Source organism: Orycteropus afer, unplaced genomic scaffold (assembly GCF_000298275.1).
Source record: "Orycteropus afer afer isolate SDZICR_OR568_19922 unplaced genomic scaffold, OryAfe1.0 scaffold00031, whole genome shotgun sequence".
NCBI lineage: Eukaryota > Metazoa > Chordata > Mammalia > Tubulidentata > Orycteropodidae > Orycteropus > Orycteropus afer.
Window position 1 is genome coordinate 11,203,963 of NW_006921618.1, and position 13,055 is coordinate 11,217,017.

General features: G+C 38.2%; 1 protein-coding gene across 1 annotated transcript in view; it reads left to right on the forward strand.

Moving 5' to 3' along the window:
• Positions 1-13,055, forward strand: part of SRRM1 (serine and arginine repetitive matrix 1) — a 42,101-nt gene that overhangs the window by 6,178 nt on the left and 22,868 nt on the right. The window contains exons 5-11 of the mRNA XM_042780268.1: positions 106-221; positions 1,434-1,547; positions 2,114-2,302; positions 3,179-3,298; positions 5,206-5,474; positions 12,110-12,190; positions 12,671-12,757. Coding sequence (XP_042636202.1) covers positions 106-221; positions 1,434-1,547; positions 2,114-2,302; positions 3,179-3,298; positions 5,206-5,474; positions 12,110-12,190; positions 12,671-12,757 — 976 coding nt within the window. The remainder of the gene's footprint in view (positions 1-105; positions 222-1,433; positions 1,548-2,113; positions 2,303-3,178; positions 3,299-5,205; positions 5,475-12,109; positions 12,191-12,670; positions 12,758-13,055) is intronic.

A 13,055-nucleotide genomic window follows, 5' to 3' on the forward strand; every position in this document is an offset into this window, starting at 1 on the left:
GTGTTTATCAAGGAACCTTTTTCTGCTTGGTAGAAAGTAGTCTTCAGTTTGCCTTTTGCTCTCAAATGTTCAACTACGTTTACTTTGGAAACCTGGTCTTTACAGATTGAACAAGAAAAATTGGCATCTATGAAAAAGCAAGATGAAGACAAAGATAAGAGGGATAAGGAGGAAAAAGAAAGCAGCAGAGAAAAAAGGGAGAGGTCTCGAAGCCCAAGAAGGTAAAATACAGTGGATTCATACCTGAAGTTTCATGGATATCTCAGGTCTTAAGGAATTTTGTATATAAACTGTCAAAAAGGAAGGTAGCAACACTATTCAGGGAATTTCTCCCATCATAAATATGCATGGTGAGCTATAACTCGCCTCTGGATTAAATACTTCTTTTGTTTGAGCGGTCGTTTGACTATAATTATTTCAGAGATCTTGGTGCATTATCTAACTCTTAATTTCTAAATTAAAATCTAGACTTTTTCATATTGCTTTAGTTTAAATAGAGCATTAAATTAGAGTGATTTTTGGATATATTCCAACTCTCTTCCCTCCCCCCATTCTCTTTTTATTACAAATCTGTACCCATTAGCTGTTCATATTACACCTACCTAATTCCCTGTTCTGCTTTTCTTAGATGGTTGTACTGAACTCAAACTTCAGATCATTTATTTGTTTTCTTCTTCCTTCCAATGAGACTATTGTTAGGTTCATATTTTTAAATCCACGACTCAGCTTCTACTTATTTGTGGTGAAAGGTGAGAATTCCATTAGGCTTTCATTTTTAGGGTTCTGCTTGTTTCTTTCATAAATCTCTCCTGAAATTAATAAGGGAAGGAAACAGTTTCTTAGTACTTTTCGTTTATGTGAAAGCTGTTCTACACAAGTAGGATATAATTCTCTTCTAAAGAAGATACTGCTTTAGTTGGACTAGTCATTTTCTGGCATTCCTAGGCTCTGCCAAATGAATTTTTTATGGTGGGATCTGACTCTGTTAAACTGCTTTATGTTGTTGGATTTGTTTTATTGGTAGGGAATATCACTGTTTACCTTTAAGCATCCTCTTTTTCTCTGAAAAATTAATCTTTGGTCCCCTTATCTCTGGGAATGATTAAGAAGCTAAGGCTATGCTTCCTTCCCCTGTAACTGATATGTTTGCTGTATTCATCCTTTCACTTGTCTTTCTCCTTTTCTTATGTGTTCTTTTCTCAAGTAGATGAAATAAGATATCCTATTTCCATAGATAAAAACAGCAGTGATATGAATTAAAAGGTTAATCCTCACCTTTCCCTTTATCCCCACCCCCCCATTCATGTTATTCAAAAACCTGAAAAAAATTGCTTTCATCCTAGACGCAAATCCAGATCTCCTTCCCCTAGAAGACGATCTTCTCCTGTCAGGAGAGAGAGAAAGCGCAGTCATTCTCGATCTCCCCGTCACAGAACCAAGAGCCGGAGTCCTTCCCCTGCTCCAGAAAAGAAGGAGAAAACTCCAGAGCTCCCAGAACCTTCAGTGAAAGGAAAAGAACCTTCAGTACAAGAGGCCACTTCTACTAGGCATGTATATAATAGTTCATTTAGAAGTATGGGGTTTTTTTCGTGAGCCATTTATTCATCAGGTTATATCAAAAAGCGTCATAACCTTTCATTATTAAAGTAGAAGGTAATTACAAATTAAAAGAAGGTGTAGTTTTAGGTTGTTACTAATGATTGCAGGTGTACTTCTGAGTGACAAATGTAAAATTATTTTCTTTTATTAGGTTTTTTTATAACAAAGTAGTGGAAAAGAAATTCAAATTGCATAGGAGAATATAAGTAAAATGCCTCACAGATGATCACTGCTACCTGTTCGTTGTGTTTCAGATATATAATGTAACTTGCTTTTTTTCTTAATACATAGGGACAACTTGGCACTTTTTCAAAACGTGGTTAGTATTGTTAGTTGCTCAGTTTCAGTGATGAACATATTTTTTGGAGCTGGTGAAGTGTTCATGGATTTTGAAAACTTTAAGAAGAAAAATAATACTTACACAACTTAGGAACCTGAGTAAAGATTTGTTTGACTAGTTATTTGTTGCCATTGAGTACATTCTCACACGTGACGAGCCCATGTGTTTCCATAGTGACATCCTGAAAGTTCCCAAGCCTGAACCTCTACCAGAACCTAAAGAACCTTCTCCAGAAAGAAATTCTAAAAAAGAAAAGGAGAAGATTCGACCAAGATCTCGGACTCGTTCCAAATCAAGGTCCCGGACACGTTCTCGCTCTCCTTCTCATACTCGACCTAGACGGCGTCATAGATCACGATCAAGGTGAGTTACAGCTTTAAGATCGCCCTAGGCCTTAGTTTTCACATGCTACTCCTTTAGGTGGTGGTTTTTGTTGTTATGTGCCCTCGAGTCGGACCCGACTCATAGCGACCCCTCCTTGGAGTTCTGAGGCAGTATCACTACGGAAGTAGGTTGCCCCATCTTCTTTCCGAGGAGTGGCTGGTGGGTTTGAACCCCCAGCCTTCTGGTTAGCAGTCAAGTGCCATAGGCACTATGCTACCAAAGCTCCCACTCCTTTAGGTAGAAGTGAGTAAAATATTTCAAAGCAGTAGGAAACATTTGTTGTGGTGGTTAGTTGCCATTGAGTCAGTTCCAAATCGTGGCAAACCCCAGGGTGCAGACTGGAGTTGCTCCATGTGGTCTTGACGGCCTTCTTTCTCAGGCATCTTTTGAGTGGATTTGAACCACCAGCCCTTTGCTTCTATTCAGCTCTTAGCTGTTTGCAGCACCCAAGGAATCCAAAACCAATCCAAACTCAACTGCCGTCAAGTCAGTTCAACTCATAGCGACCTCTCCTTAGTTTGTTGAGGTGGTGTCTCTACAGATTGCCCAGTCTTCCTTCTGAGGAGTGGCTGGTGAGTTTGAACCACCAGCGTTCTGGTTAGCAGTCATATGACTTAGGCACTATGCCATCAGAGCTCCTGCCCAAGGAATCCAGGAAACATTGATTACAGAATTATTTTTGGATTTACATATAATTTGAAGATACTTTTTCTGTGTACCATAGAAATCTCTACATACATAAAAAATTGTGTCTCTTGCAATAAACTTTAAAGTGTGGCTATTAAGAAAACTATGTCAAGAAATTGGTTCCTTGCTCCTGGTTTATTCAGGTCCTCCTTCTGTTTATCGTGGCAGATCATACTCACCTAGAAGGCGGCCCAGCCCAAGAAGGCGACCATCTCCTCGAAGAAGAACTCCACCAAGACGAATGCCTCCTCCACCAAGGCATAGACGGAGTAGATCTCCAGTGAGACGGTGAGATTTTTCTTTTTTTAATTTGGAAATGTCTAGTGTTTAAAAGTGTCCCATGTTTCTTTTGGGATAGTCACTGGATTAAAACTATCCAGGAAGAAAAGGAGAACTCAACTCCCGAGTAACACTAGATAGTATCTTCTAAAGCGCCAACTCGTTTGAAATGTAGTGCTGTTATTCGTGCTATAAAAAATGTCCAGTCTAGTGTTGTAAAATAAAACAAAGAATTCACCAGCTTATTGATACTCTGTTTAGTTTTATCTTTTTATAACCCTGTCAAATCCTATCACATAAAAGAATTGACCACCTTGGCTCTTCCTTTGGCTTTTAACTTGCTAATTGGCTTTTGAAAAGTAGCTGACTACAGGTCCCTTGAGCTACTTTCATCAGTATTAAAATTACCCATTTGCATTACACATTTTTTTCTGTGATTCCTCCCTATTATAGAAGTAACAAGTATTCTAAGTATTTAACACAAATAAGTAATATAAAATTTCCTCCATAATCTCATTTTATAGAAATAACCATTATTAGTAGGTTAATGTCTTCAGTTATTTTTGAAGAGACTAGCTTACTTCTAACCTTGCCAGTATAACTTACTTCTTTCTAAAATTATTGTGAATTTTACCAAAGAAAATGGAATGGTGTGTTCATAGTAGAGGCCTAGTACACTGGTAATGAGTGGTGTTTTTTTTGTGTGTGTGTGGTGGGTTTTTTTGTTTTTGTTTTTGTTTTTGTTTTCCGTCTTTCCTGACAATACCATTTACCTCTTTTTAGAAAGAACTATCATGATTATATTTTAGACTGTACTTAAGACAGAATTTTATTTATTTATTTTTTTCCTAAGAAACCAAGTAAACTTGAAAACATATTAAAAAGGGGAGTCACCAAATAAGCTACACAAAGTTTTTTATGTTTCTCCAGACAGGTCTTTCAGAGTCCTCGTGTTTAGGGGAAAACAACAGCTATATTTTCTTAGAGGGGGGTTGTCAATGTTTATTGAACTATTTTGTTAACTACTATTAAAAATTACAGACCTGATGTTACTACTGGTAAGATGAGATTAGTGATATAAATGGTTAGTTAATTCAGGCATCACACTTTTCTAAAATTGATTGTTCCTCCTTAGGAGAAAAGTAATGCTGGTGCTTTCTATGAGTTTAGTGGAAACAGCTATTTCTTGTACTGGAGTTTTGCAAACGGCATGTTTTAATTTGCTTACTAAGCCATCTAGCAGTCAGGATATTTTGCAAGTTGTGTAAGATTCCCTTTCAGCCAGTTTTTATCTCACACTTAAGGTAGGGTTTCTTTTTTTCAGGTTCTCAGGAATTCTTCTGCCAAAGGTGAATTCTGCAGGTACACATAATTGCAACAGAACTTACCACAAATTTTGCCGCAGAATTCGAGAGTCCCCTGCTTCTAAGTTTATGTAGCTAAATGAATTCCTAACCTTGCACATGGTTTTTTTTTTTTTGGTTTTTGTGTTTTTTTTAACGCAACCTAAAGGTTGTTTGACATTGTGAATTATTTACTTGAAAATACTTTGACACCCAAATTTTGTATGCAAACTCCAAAACACTGATAATATAATGTTCCTAAGGAAGAAAGAAACTAATTGGTTGTATTATAGCACTCAACGTGACATGTTTTATAACTGGGGAGACAGGGCCAACAGAAGCTTTTATCAGAATAATATTTAGTTTTAGAACTAGCTGTTTCTGTCCTAGGTTGATTTCTTTTTTCTTTTTTCTTTTCCCTTGCCAATTTTTGGGGGGACTCACTTACTTGTGTTTAGCTACATAAACTCAAAAGTTGGATAAAATAGCTGTACTTTTGTATAAACTGTATATACCTGTAAAATCATTTTTTCTAAATATGCAATCAGTGAATATGAATACTTTAATTCACAGAAGAAGGCGCTCATCAGCATCCTTGTCTGGGAGTAGCTCATCATCCTCTTCGTCTCGTTCCCGGTCACCGCCAAAGAAACCACCCAAGAGGACATCTAGCCCCCCTCGAAAAACTCGTAGGTTATCTCCTTCAGCGAGTCCTCCAAGGCGACGGCATCGACCATCACCTCCAGCAACTCCACCGCCAAAAACTCGTCATTCCCCAACACCCCAGCAGTCAAACCGTACAAGAAAAAGTCGTGTTTCTGTTTCTCCAGGGAGAACTTCAGGTAAAGGTAAAAATCAAACACAGGAACACATTATGTTCTCTCATTTCTTTGGCTACAAAGTGACTAGGCAGTTATTGCCCTCCACTCCACCTCAAAGTATGTGATGTGTTTTGAAAAGAGGCTCACCTTTTCTTTCCTGACTTAAATTCTTGAGGTTTATTGAATAGGGTTTACAAGTAAAAGAGTTTTGTTTTAGCAGTGTTCTCTGGCGTTGAACAGGTGGAGAAAAATACTGCTTAGCCATGGACTGTTTGAGTTGGTAACTTAATCAGCTTGTGTTGACATAATAAGGTACGATGTTATTTTTATGAGACCAGTTAATTTTTTTCCCCCTTAAAGATTTATTTGTTATCTTATTTGAGGACTTTATATTCTATTTTAATTATTTCTTGGCTACAGTGTGCTCCCAAGGAAAGAACATGGTGCCCTCTCAAAAGCTGGTTTGGTTTTTTTAATTTAGGCTCCAGGCAAAGTTCTGAGTGTTGTCCTTGCTTTATTCTGCAGATTGATTTCTGAGGAATTTATGGTCTGTGATCCTGCCAGGCAAGTAGAATGCTCTGTTAGTCTGAGTGAACATTGTAGTCTATTAGGGTTTGTTTCTTTAGTATTAAATACACCTGGAGAAAAACTACAGAATCCATTTTAATCAAGCCTCTGGTGCTTAGGGCTAGAATAATACAGAGAGCCTGAAAGGTGGGTAGTAGAGGAAGGGGAGCAATTGGATTTTAAGGAGTAATCTATAGGTTAATATATACTGGGGTGGTTCTGATCAGATATAAATAGTTAAAGGCAAGAAAGGTGGAGCTGGGCAAAATTTCACCTACATATTGTAATGAGCTTAATGAGACCAGGATTTCTGGTTAACCAGCTTGCTGTGCTATGTCTGTCCCTAACTCCTCTAATATGATGGTGTCTAGAAAAGCAAGTTGTGCTTTACTTTTTTTGATCTCTATTACAGTGAGGTAGAGACTAACAATCAGAGTGAGAGGAGGACTACCGGGTAGTCATAATTCATGAAGAGTAGTATGTAGGTTGTTTCTGAATTTTAACATAAAAATAAGTTGGTGATACATAAATGACAGGTTATTTTTAGTGTATTGGTTCATTAGATCTGTATTGTTGTAGACCTGTATAGGAAGCTGAATGAGAGAGAAACTTTTAGCTCTTCTGAGTTCAGACTTTATAATTTCATAAACTCATGTCCCCATATTGCTTTTTGTTCAAAATTGGGAAATTTTCAGTCTGCCTACAGTTTGTAGACCCATGTCCAAATGTGTTGCCCATTGCCCTCACTTTTTTTTCCCCTTTGTAAAATGTTTGCACTTCTGAGTGTCTCTTTCCTTTGTTTAGAGCCAGACAGGTCTCTAGGGGAAAAATATTACAAATGTTCCTATTATGTTGCTAAAACATTGTGTTATGATTTCTGTATTTATATCGTATAGTAAAAGAGTTTTAAAAAGTTAAGCCGTGGTACAGGAGACTAGTTGTATCCTGTGGGTTCTGGAACAGGCTCACATGTCCAAACCCCCAGTCAAAGAGTCACACTATTGGCAGCAGTATAGTCAGTTGCTGTCTTGTGTCCTTTGAAGCCAAAAATTGGTTTAAGCTACTTGGAAATAGCCTTTTGTATCAAAATAATTCCAGCCCTCTGAAGTGGAATTTCAGAGCTAGAAAAGACTTTAGATACTGTCCTCAAGAAATACATAACCTATGAGGCCACTTCTGTGAAAAATCAGGAAGAGATATGCACACAGAAAGAATCGTTCTTTGAAGGTTACTAGGGGTGGGAGGGTAAATCACTAACGAGAGGGTAGATGTGTATTAACTTGGGTGGAGGGAAAGGCAGTATGCAGTAATGGGGAGATGAGCACAAAATTATGAAAGCAGAGGAAGTCTCAGGAGCACAAGAGTTAAATGCTTGCATACATAATTCTGCAATAATTAATAATGATAATCTATAAATATATAGACAGACACTCAGCTGAACAGGGGTAGGAAGGTAAATGGGACTAAAGCCATGGATATACAAAGGTTTGACAGGATCTCTCTACGTATGTATTTACATGTGCCACAAATATATCCACGAATATAGTAGAGCATACAGGGGCAAAGTTATGAAAACTTCTTAATCATACTCAAACACCTTGACGGAATGAGTCACTGGGTATAGGGCTCAGGACCATAGTCTCGGGGGACACTAAGGTTAATTGACATAGTCCACAAAGACCGTGCTCTATATCCTGATTTGGTGAGTAGCAACTGGGATCTTAAAAAGCTTATGAGCAGCCATCTCGTATACAATTATTGGTCTCTCCCCATGTGGAGCAAAGAAGGGTAAAGAAAATCAAAGACATAAGGAAACAATTAGTCCACAGGAGTAATAGACCACAAGAACCCTGTCCTCCATGATCCTGGGATGAAGAAGAACTGATGGTGCCTAGTAACTACTGCTGACTGCTCTGAAAGGGATCACAATAGGAGGTCCCAGATAAAATAGAAAAAGGTGTAACAACTCAAAATCATAAAGACCAGGCTTACTGGTCTGATAGAGACTGTAGAACCCCCTAGACTGTAGCCCTTCGATACTGGGAACTGAACTCAGCCTGTATGGTTCACCGTTCAGCCAGATGATAAAACAGGCAATAATGGCAGGAAGGTGTAATGATCAATTATGTTCTGTAAGCACTTAACAGTTATGTTAAGTACTCATTAGAACAGTCAGCACTACGAGATCAAAGGGGCAGTGTTTGCCCAGGGATAAAGCTAAGAAAGCAGGAAGGGGGTTAGAGATAGGAAAGACCGATGAAGGGCAATAGTAAGCAGAGGGAGAAACTGGGAGAAGTGCTGGGACCTTGTGAGGATTGCAATGTGTGTCATAAAATGAAACGTACATGAATTGTTGAATTGGAAAACCAATTTACTCTGTAAACTTTCAACCAAATCAATTTTTTTAAAAAAGTTCTTCGGTTACGTCAGTTACCTAAGTTAGTATTAGGATTTAAGAGTTCTCATTTGAGTAATAATATGCTTTTTCCCAACTTTCCTACCCCAGGATACCTTTTTGATTGCTAGAGAAGGGAGATAGAGGGAAGGGTGAAATTCTTTAGCTACTATACCTGGTAGTATAATTTCAGAAATGCCTTCTCTTGCAGTGTCCATGGCTAATAAGCAGTAACATCATTGAAATGTAATAATACACGTTTACATTTCATATAGTAGTTGCTAAATCAGAGCTTTAGAACTCTGATAATAATGGTGGGTAACTGCCAAGAAGGGAAAAAACCTTGTATTTTTGGCCTCATAGGAGCCAGAGAGAGACCAAAAAAGTGCTTAGGGGGATTCAGGGGTAAATTACTTGGAGTATAACACATGTTCTCATCTGAACGATCTTCAGAAGCATCTTAAAATTAATAGCATGTTACTGTTAAAATATTATCTTTGGTAGCATATAAAATAGTGCCTCTCTGAAATCAGTGGCATCTTCTATGAAGTACATTAATAAAAAGGGTCTGTATATGTGGTGCTGGTAATTTGAGTTGATGTAGATCAATCTCAGACCAAACCAACCAAATTCACTGCTCTCAAGTTGATTCCCATTGATAGTGACCCTCATTGGGTTTCGAAGGCTGTAAATCTTTGCAGAAGCAGACTACCTCATCTTTCTTCCATGGAGCATCTGGTGGGTTTGAACGACCAATCTTTTGGTTAGCAGCCAGATGCCTTAATCATTGCACTACCAGAGCTCCTTTAGATCAACCTAGTAATGAAAAATGGTGTTCTGTAAGCACTTAATGAATTTTACTAATTATAGTCAGTTATTTTTTAAGTGATCTTTTGGGTAAGTCTGGGATATTGATAATAGGATTTTTGAAGTAAATTTAAAATTCTGGTTTTTTCAATTGACTTCTTAGATGATTACTAACTTCATGCTAGAATCATTTTTTCCCCAGTAAGTGCTAAAAACCATTAACAGAGTACAAAATCTCATTTAGGCAAATAGAAACCTCTGATGAAGTATTTGTTGTTGTTGTTAAGTGCCGTCGAGTCGTTTCCGACCCATAGCGACCCTATGCACAGCAGAACGAAACACTGCCCGATCCCGCGCCAGCCCCACAATCCCTGCTATACTTGAGCCCATCATCGCAGCCACCGTATCAATCCATCTCCTTGAAGGCCTCCCCCTCTTTCGTCGACCCTCCACCCTACCAAGCATGACATCCTTCTCCAGGGAATGGTCCCTTCTTACAACATGACCAAAATAGGTGAGACGAAGTCTGGCCATTCTTGCTTCCAAGGAGCATTCTGGCTGCACTTCCTCCAGGACAGATCTGTTAGTTCTTTTAGCAGTCCACGGTACTTTCAGCATTCTTCACCAGCACCACAACTCAAAAGCATCAACTCTTCTTCGGTCTTCCTTATTCATTGTCCAACTCTCACATGCATACAAGGCGATTGGAAATATCATGGCTTGTGTCAGGCGCATCTTAGCCCTCAATGAGATATCCTTGCTTCTCAGCACTTGAAACAGTTCCTTCGCAGTTGATTTTCCCAATGCTACACGTTGTCTAATGTCCTGACTGCTGCTTCCGTTGGCATCGATTGTAGAACCAGGCAACATGAATTCCTTGACAACCTCAATCTTCTCTCCATTTATTGTGATGCTGCTCATTGGTCCTGTTGTGAGGATTTTTGTTTTCTTTATGTTGAGATGTAATCCATACTGCAGACTGTATTCTTCAACCTTCATCAGTAGGTGCCTTAAGTCATCCTCACTTTCAGCAAGCAAAGTTGTATCATCTGCATATCTCAGGTTGTTAATGATTCTTCCTCCAATCCTGATACCACGTTTTTCTTCATATAGTCCAGCTTCTCGGATTATTTGCTCAGCATATAGATTCAATAAGTGTGGAGAAAGGATATAACCCTGACGCACTCCTTTCTTGATTTTAAACCACGTAGTGTCCCCTTGTTCTGTTCGAACGACAGCCTCCTGGTCAAGGTACAGATTCCTCGTGAGTACAATCAAGTGCTCGGGAATTCCCATTCTTCTCAATGTGATCCATAATTTGTCATGATCCACACAATCAAATGCCTTTGCATAGTCAATAAAACACAAGTAAACATCTCTCTGGTATTCTTTGCCTTGAGCCAAGATCCATCTGACAACAGCTATGATATCCCTTGTTCCACTTCCTCTTCTGAATCCGGCTTGAACCTCTGGAAGTTCTCTGTCAGTATACTGTTGCAAACGTTTCTGAATTATCTTCAGTAAGATCTTACTTGCATGTGATATTAATGATATTGTTCTATAATTTCTACATTCTGTGGGATCACCTTTCTTTGGAATGGGCACAAATATGGATCTCTTCCAGTCAGTTGGCCAGGTAGCTGTCCTCCAAATCTCTTGGCATAACTGAGTGAGTGCCTCCAATGGGGCATCTGTTTGTTGAAATATCTCAATCGGTATGCCATCAATTCCCGGAGCCTTGTTCTTCTCCAGTTCTTTCATTGCAGCTTTGACTTCTGACTACTGAAGTATTAAGCATCATTTATTATGTTAATGCTATGATTCAGTTAATCGTACTGAATAACTAGAGTAAGATATGAATACTTGAATGACTGTTGTTAGGTGCCATCAAGTCTGTTCCCACTCATTACAACCCCTTGTACAACAGAATGAAACCCTACCTGGTCCTGCACCATCCTCACAGTCATTGCTATGCCTGAGCACATTGTTGTAGCCACTGAGTCAATCCATGCTACTGTATGGTTTAAATCAGGAAAGCTGTGCATCAGCATTGTATTCTTTCGCCAAAGTTAGTCAGTCTGTGCTGAGCAAATCATCCCAGAAGCTGCACTGTATGAAGATCGTGGCATCAGGGTTAGAGGAAGACTCGTTAACAACCTGTGATAGGCAGGTGACGCAGCCTTGCTTGCTGAAAATGAAGAAGTCGTGTGTGAGAGAACTATGCTCCATTGGGTTTTCGATGGCTGATTATTTAGGAAGTATATTATCAGGCCTTTATTCCAAGGTGCCTCTGGGTGGACTCAAGCTTCCATCCTTTTCAGTGAGCACTACTGGTTTGTATCACCATAGACATATAATCATTAATCTCACCACTTGAGAAACATCCTCTGAGAAACAGAATTTGAAGATGTGTATGATCTCATCAGGATCCTTTTTAGGTGTTCGCTTGGAGCAATTACCATGGAATGTCTGTCCCCAAAAACTGAAAAATCAAATGGGAGCTCTGGTGGTGTAGATAAATCTAATGAGACACTCATGTTCAGTATTCTGTAAAGGCTTATTCCAAGGGGTGGTAACTTTGAGATCTAGGGGTTTAACATAGACATAGCATCTCATTTTGAGTAAAGTAGATAAACTGGAGAATTTCCCCTATAATTTTTCAATGAATGGCATTTTATTAATGGTTTTATCTAATAAATCATTTAGACAAACCACCACATTAGGTAAAGAATAGTTAGACCCTCTTTAGTTATGAAATTGGGAAACTTCTTGAGAAGGATTTTAATGTACCCAGATGTTTGAAGACAGTTTGGTGGAAATGAAGTCACCATGTTGTGTAGCTTTATTTACTTTCTTACGTATGTTTTTCCCCTTTACTCTCTTTTAGTGACAAAACATAAAGTTACTGAGAAAAGAGAGTCCCCTTCACCAGCACCCAAACCTAGAAAAGTAGAGTTATCTGAATCGGGTAAGTTTGTTTTTCTTTTAAGCTGAATTGGATTTGTTACACATTTAGTCAGCCCCTTCTAGAGGAAGATTAATTATAGTGGTTAAGAGGTAGGACTCTGAAGTCAGGCAAACCTGGTTTGAATTCCCAGTTCCATCATTTAACTGCTGCTTGTTTTAATTGATATGAATCTCATTTACTTCATCAATTAAATGGGCATAATATTAGTACCATTCATTAAATTTGTACAACATTTAGCTAAGGTAATCTTTATGAACTTCCTGGAACCCTGTCTAACCAGTAGTAAATACCTAAATACAATTATTTTTATTGCCTTTGGTGACCAAAATTTAAATTGATATTTTTAAGCCCTTTCTCCTTTATAAAAGAATGTTCTTGTTGTATTGATTGACCCACACAGATAAAAATTCTTATTCATATAAATCACATTTTCTGTATGCGTAACTAAAGAAACACTTTCTAAATGCATCCTTCTTTCAGAAGAAGATAAAGGTGGCAAAATGGCAGCAGCAGATTCTGTGCAGCAGAGACGCCAATACAGACGACAAAATCAGCAGTCTTCATCTGGTATGCGCACTGATACTTAAAATATTTTCCTGCTTACATTTCCTAATGAAGTAGTAAAGCTGTAAGTATACCCATCAGTGAGGGAAATACTTAAGAGAAGTGATAATATATTTGTATCTCTATAACAATATGTTAGAGTAAACTGAGGTATGAAGATGAATTTGCTCTGTAAACTTTTACCCAAATCACAATAAAATTTAAGAAAAAAATATTAACTTTTTAAAAATTGTGGTGCATAATATAGATAACAAACATTTGCCATTTTAACAGTCTTCACCTGCACAGTTCAGTGACATAC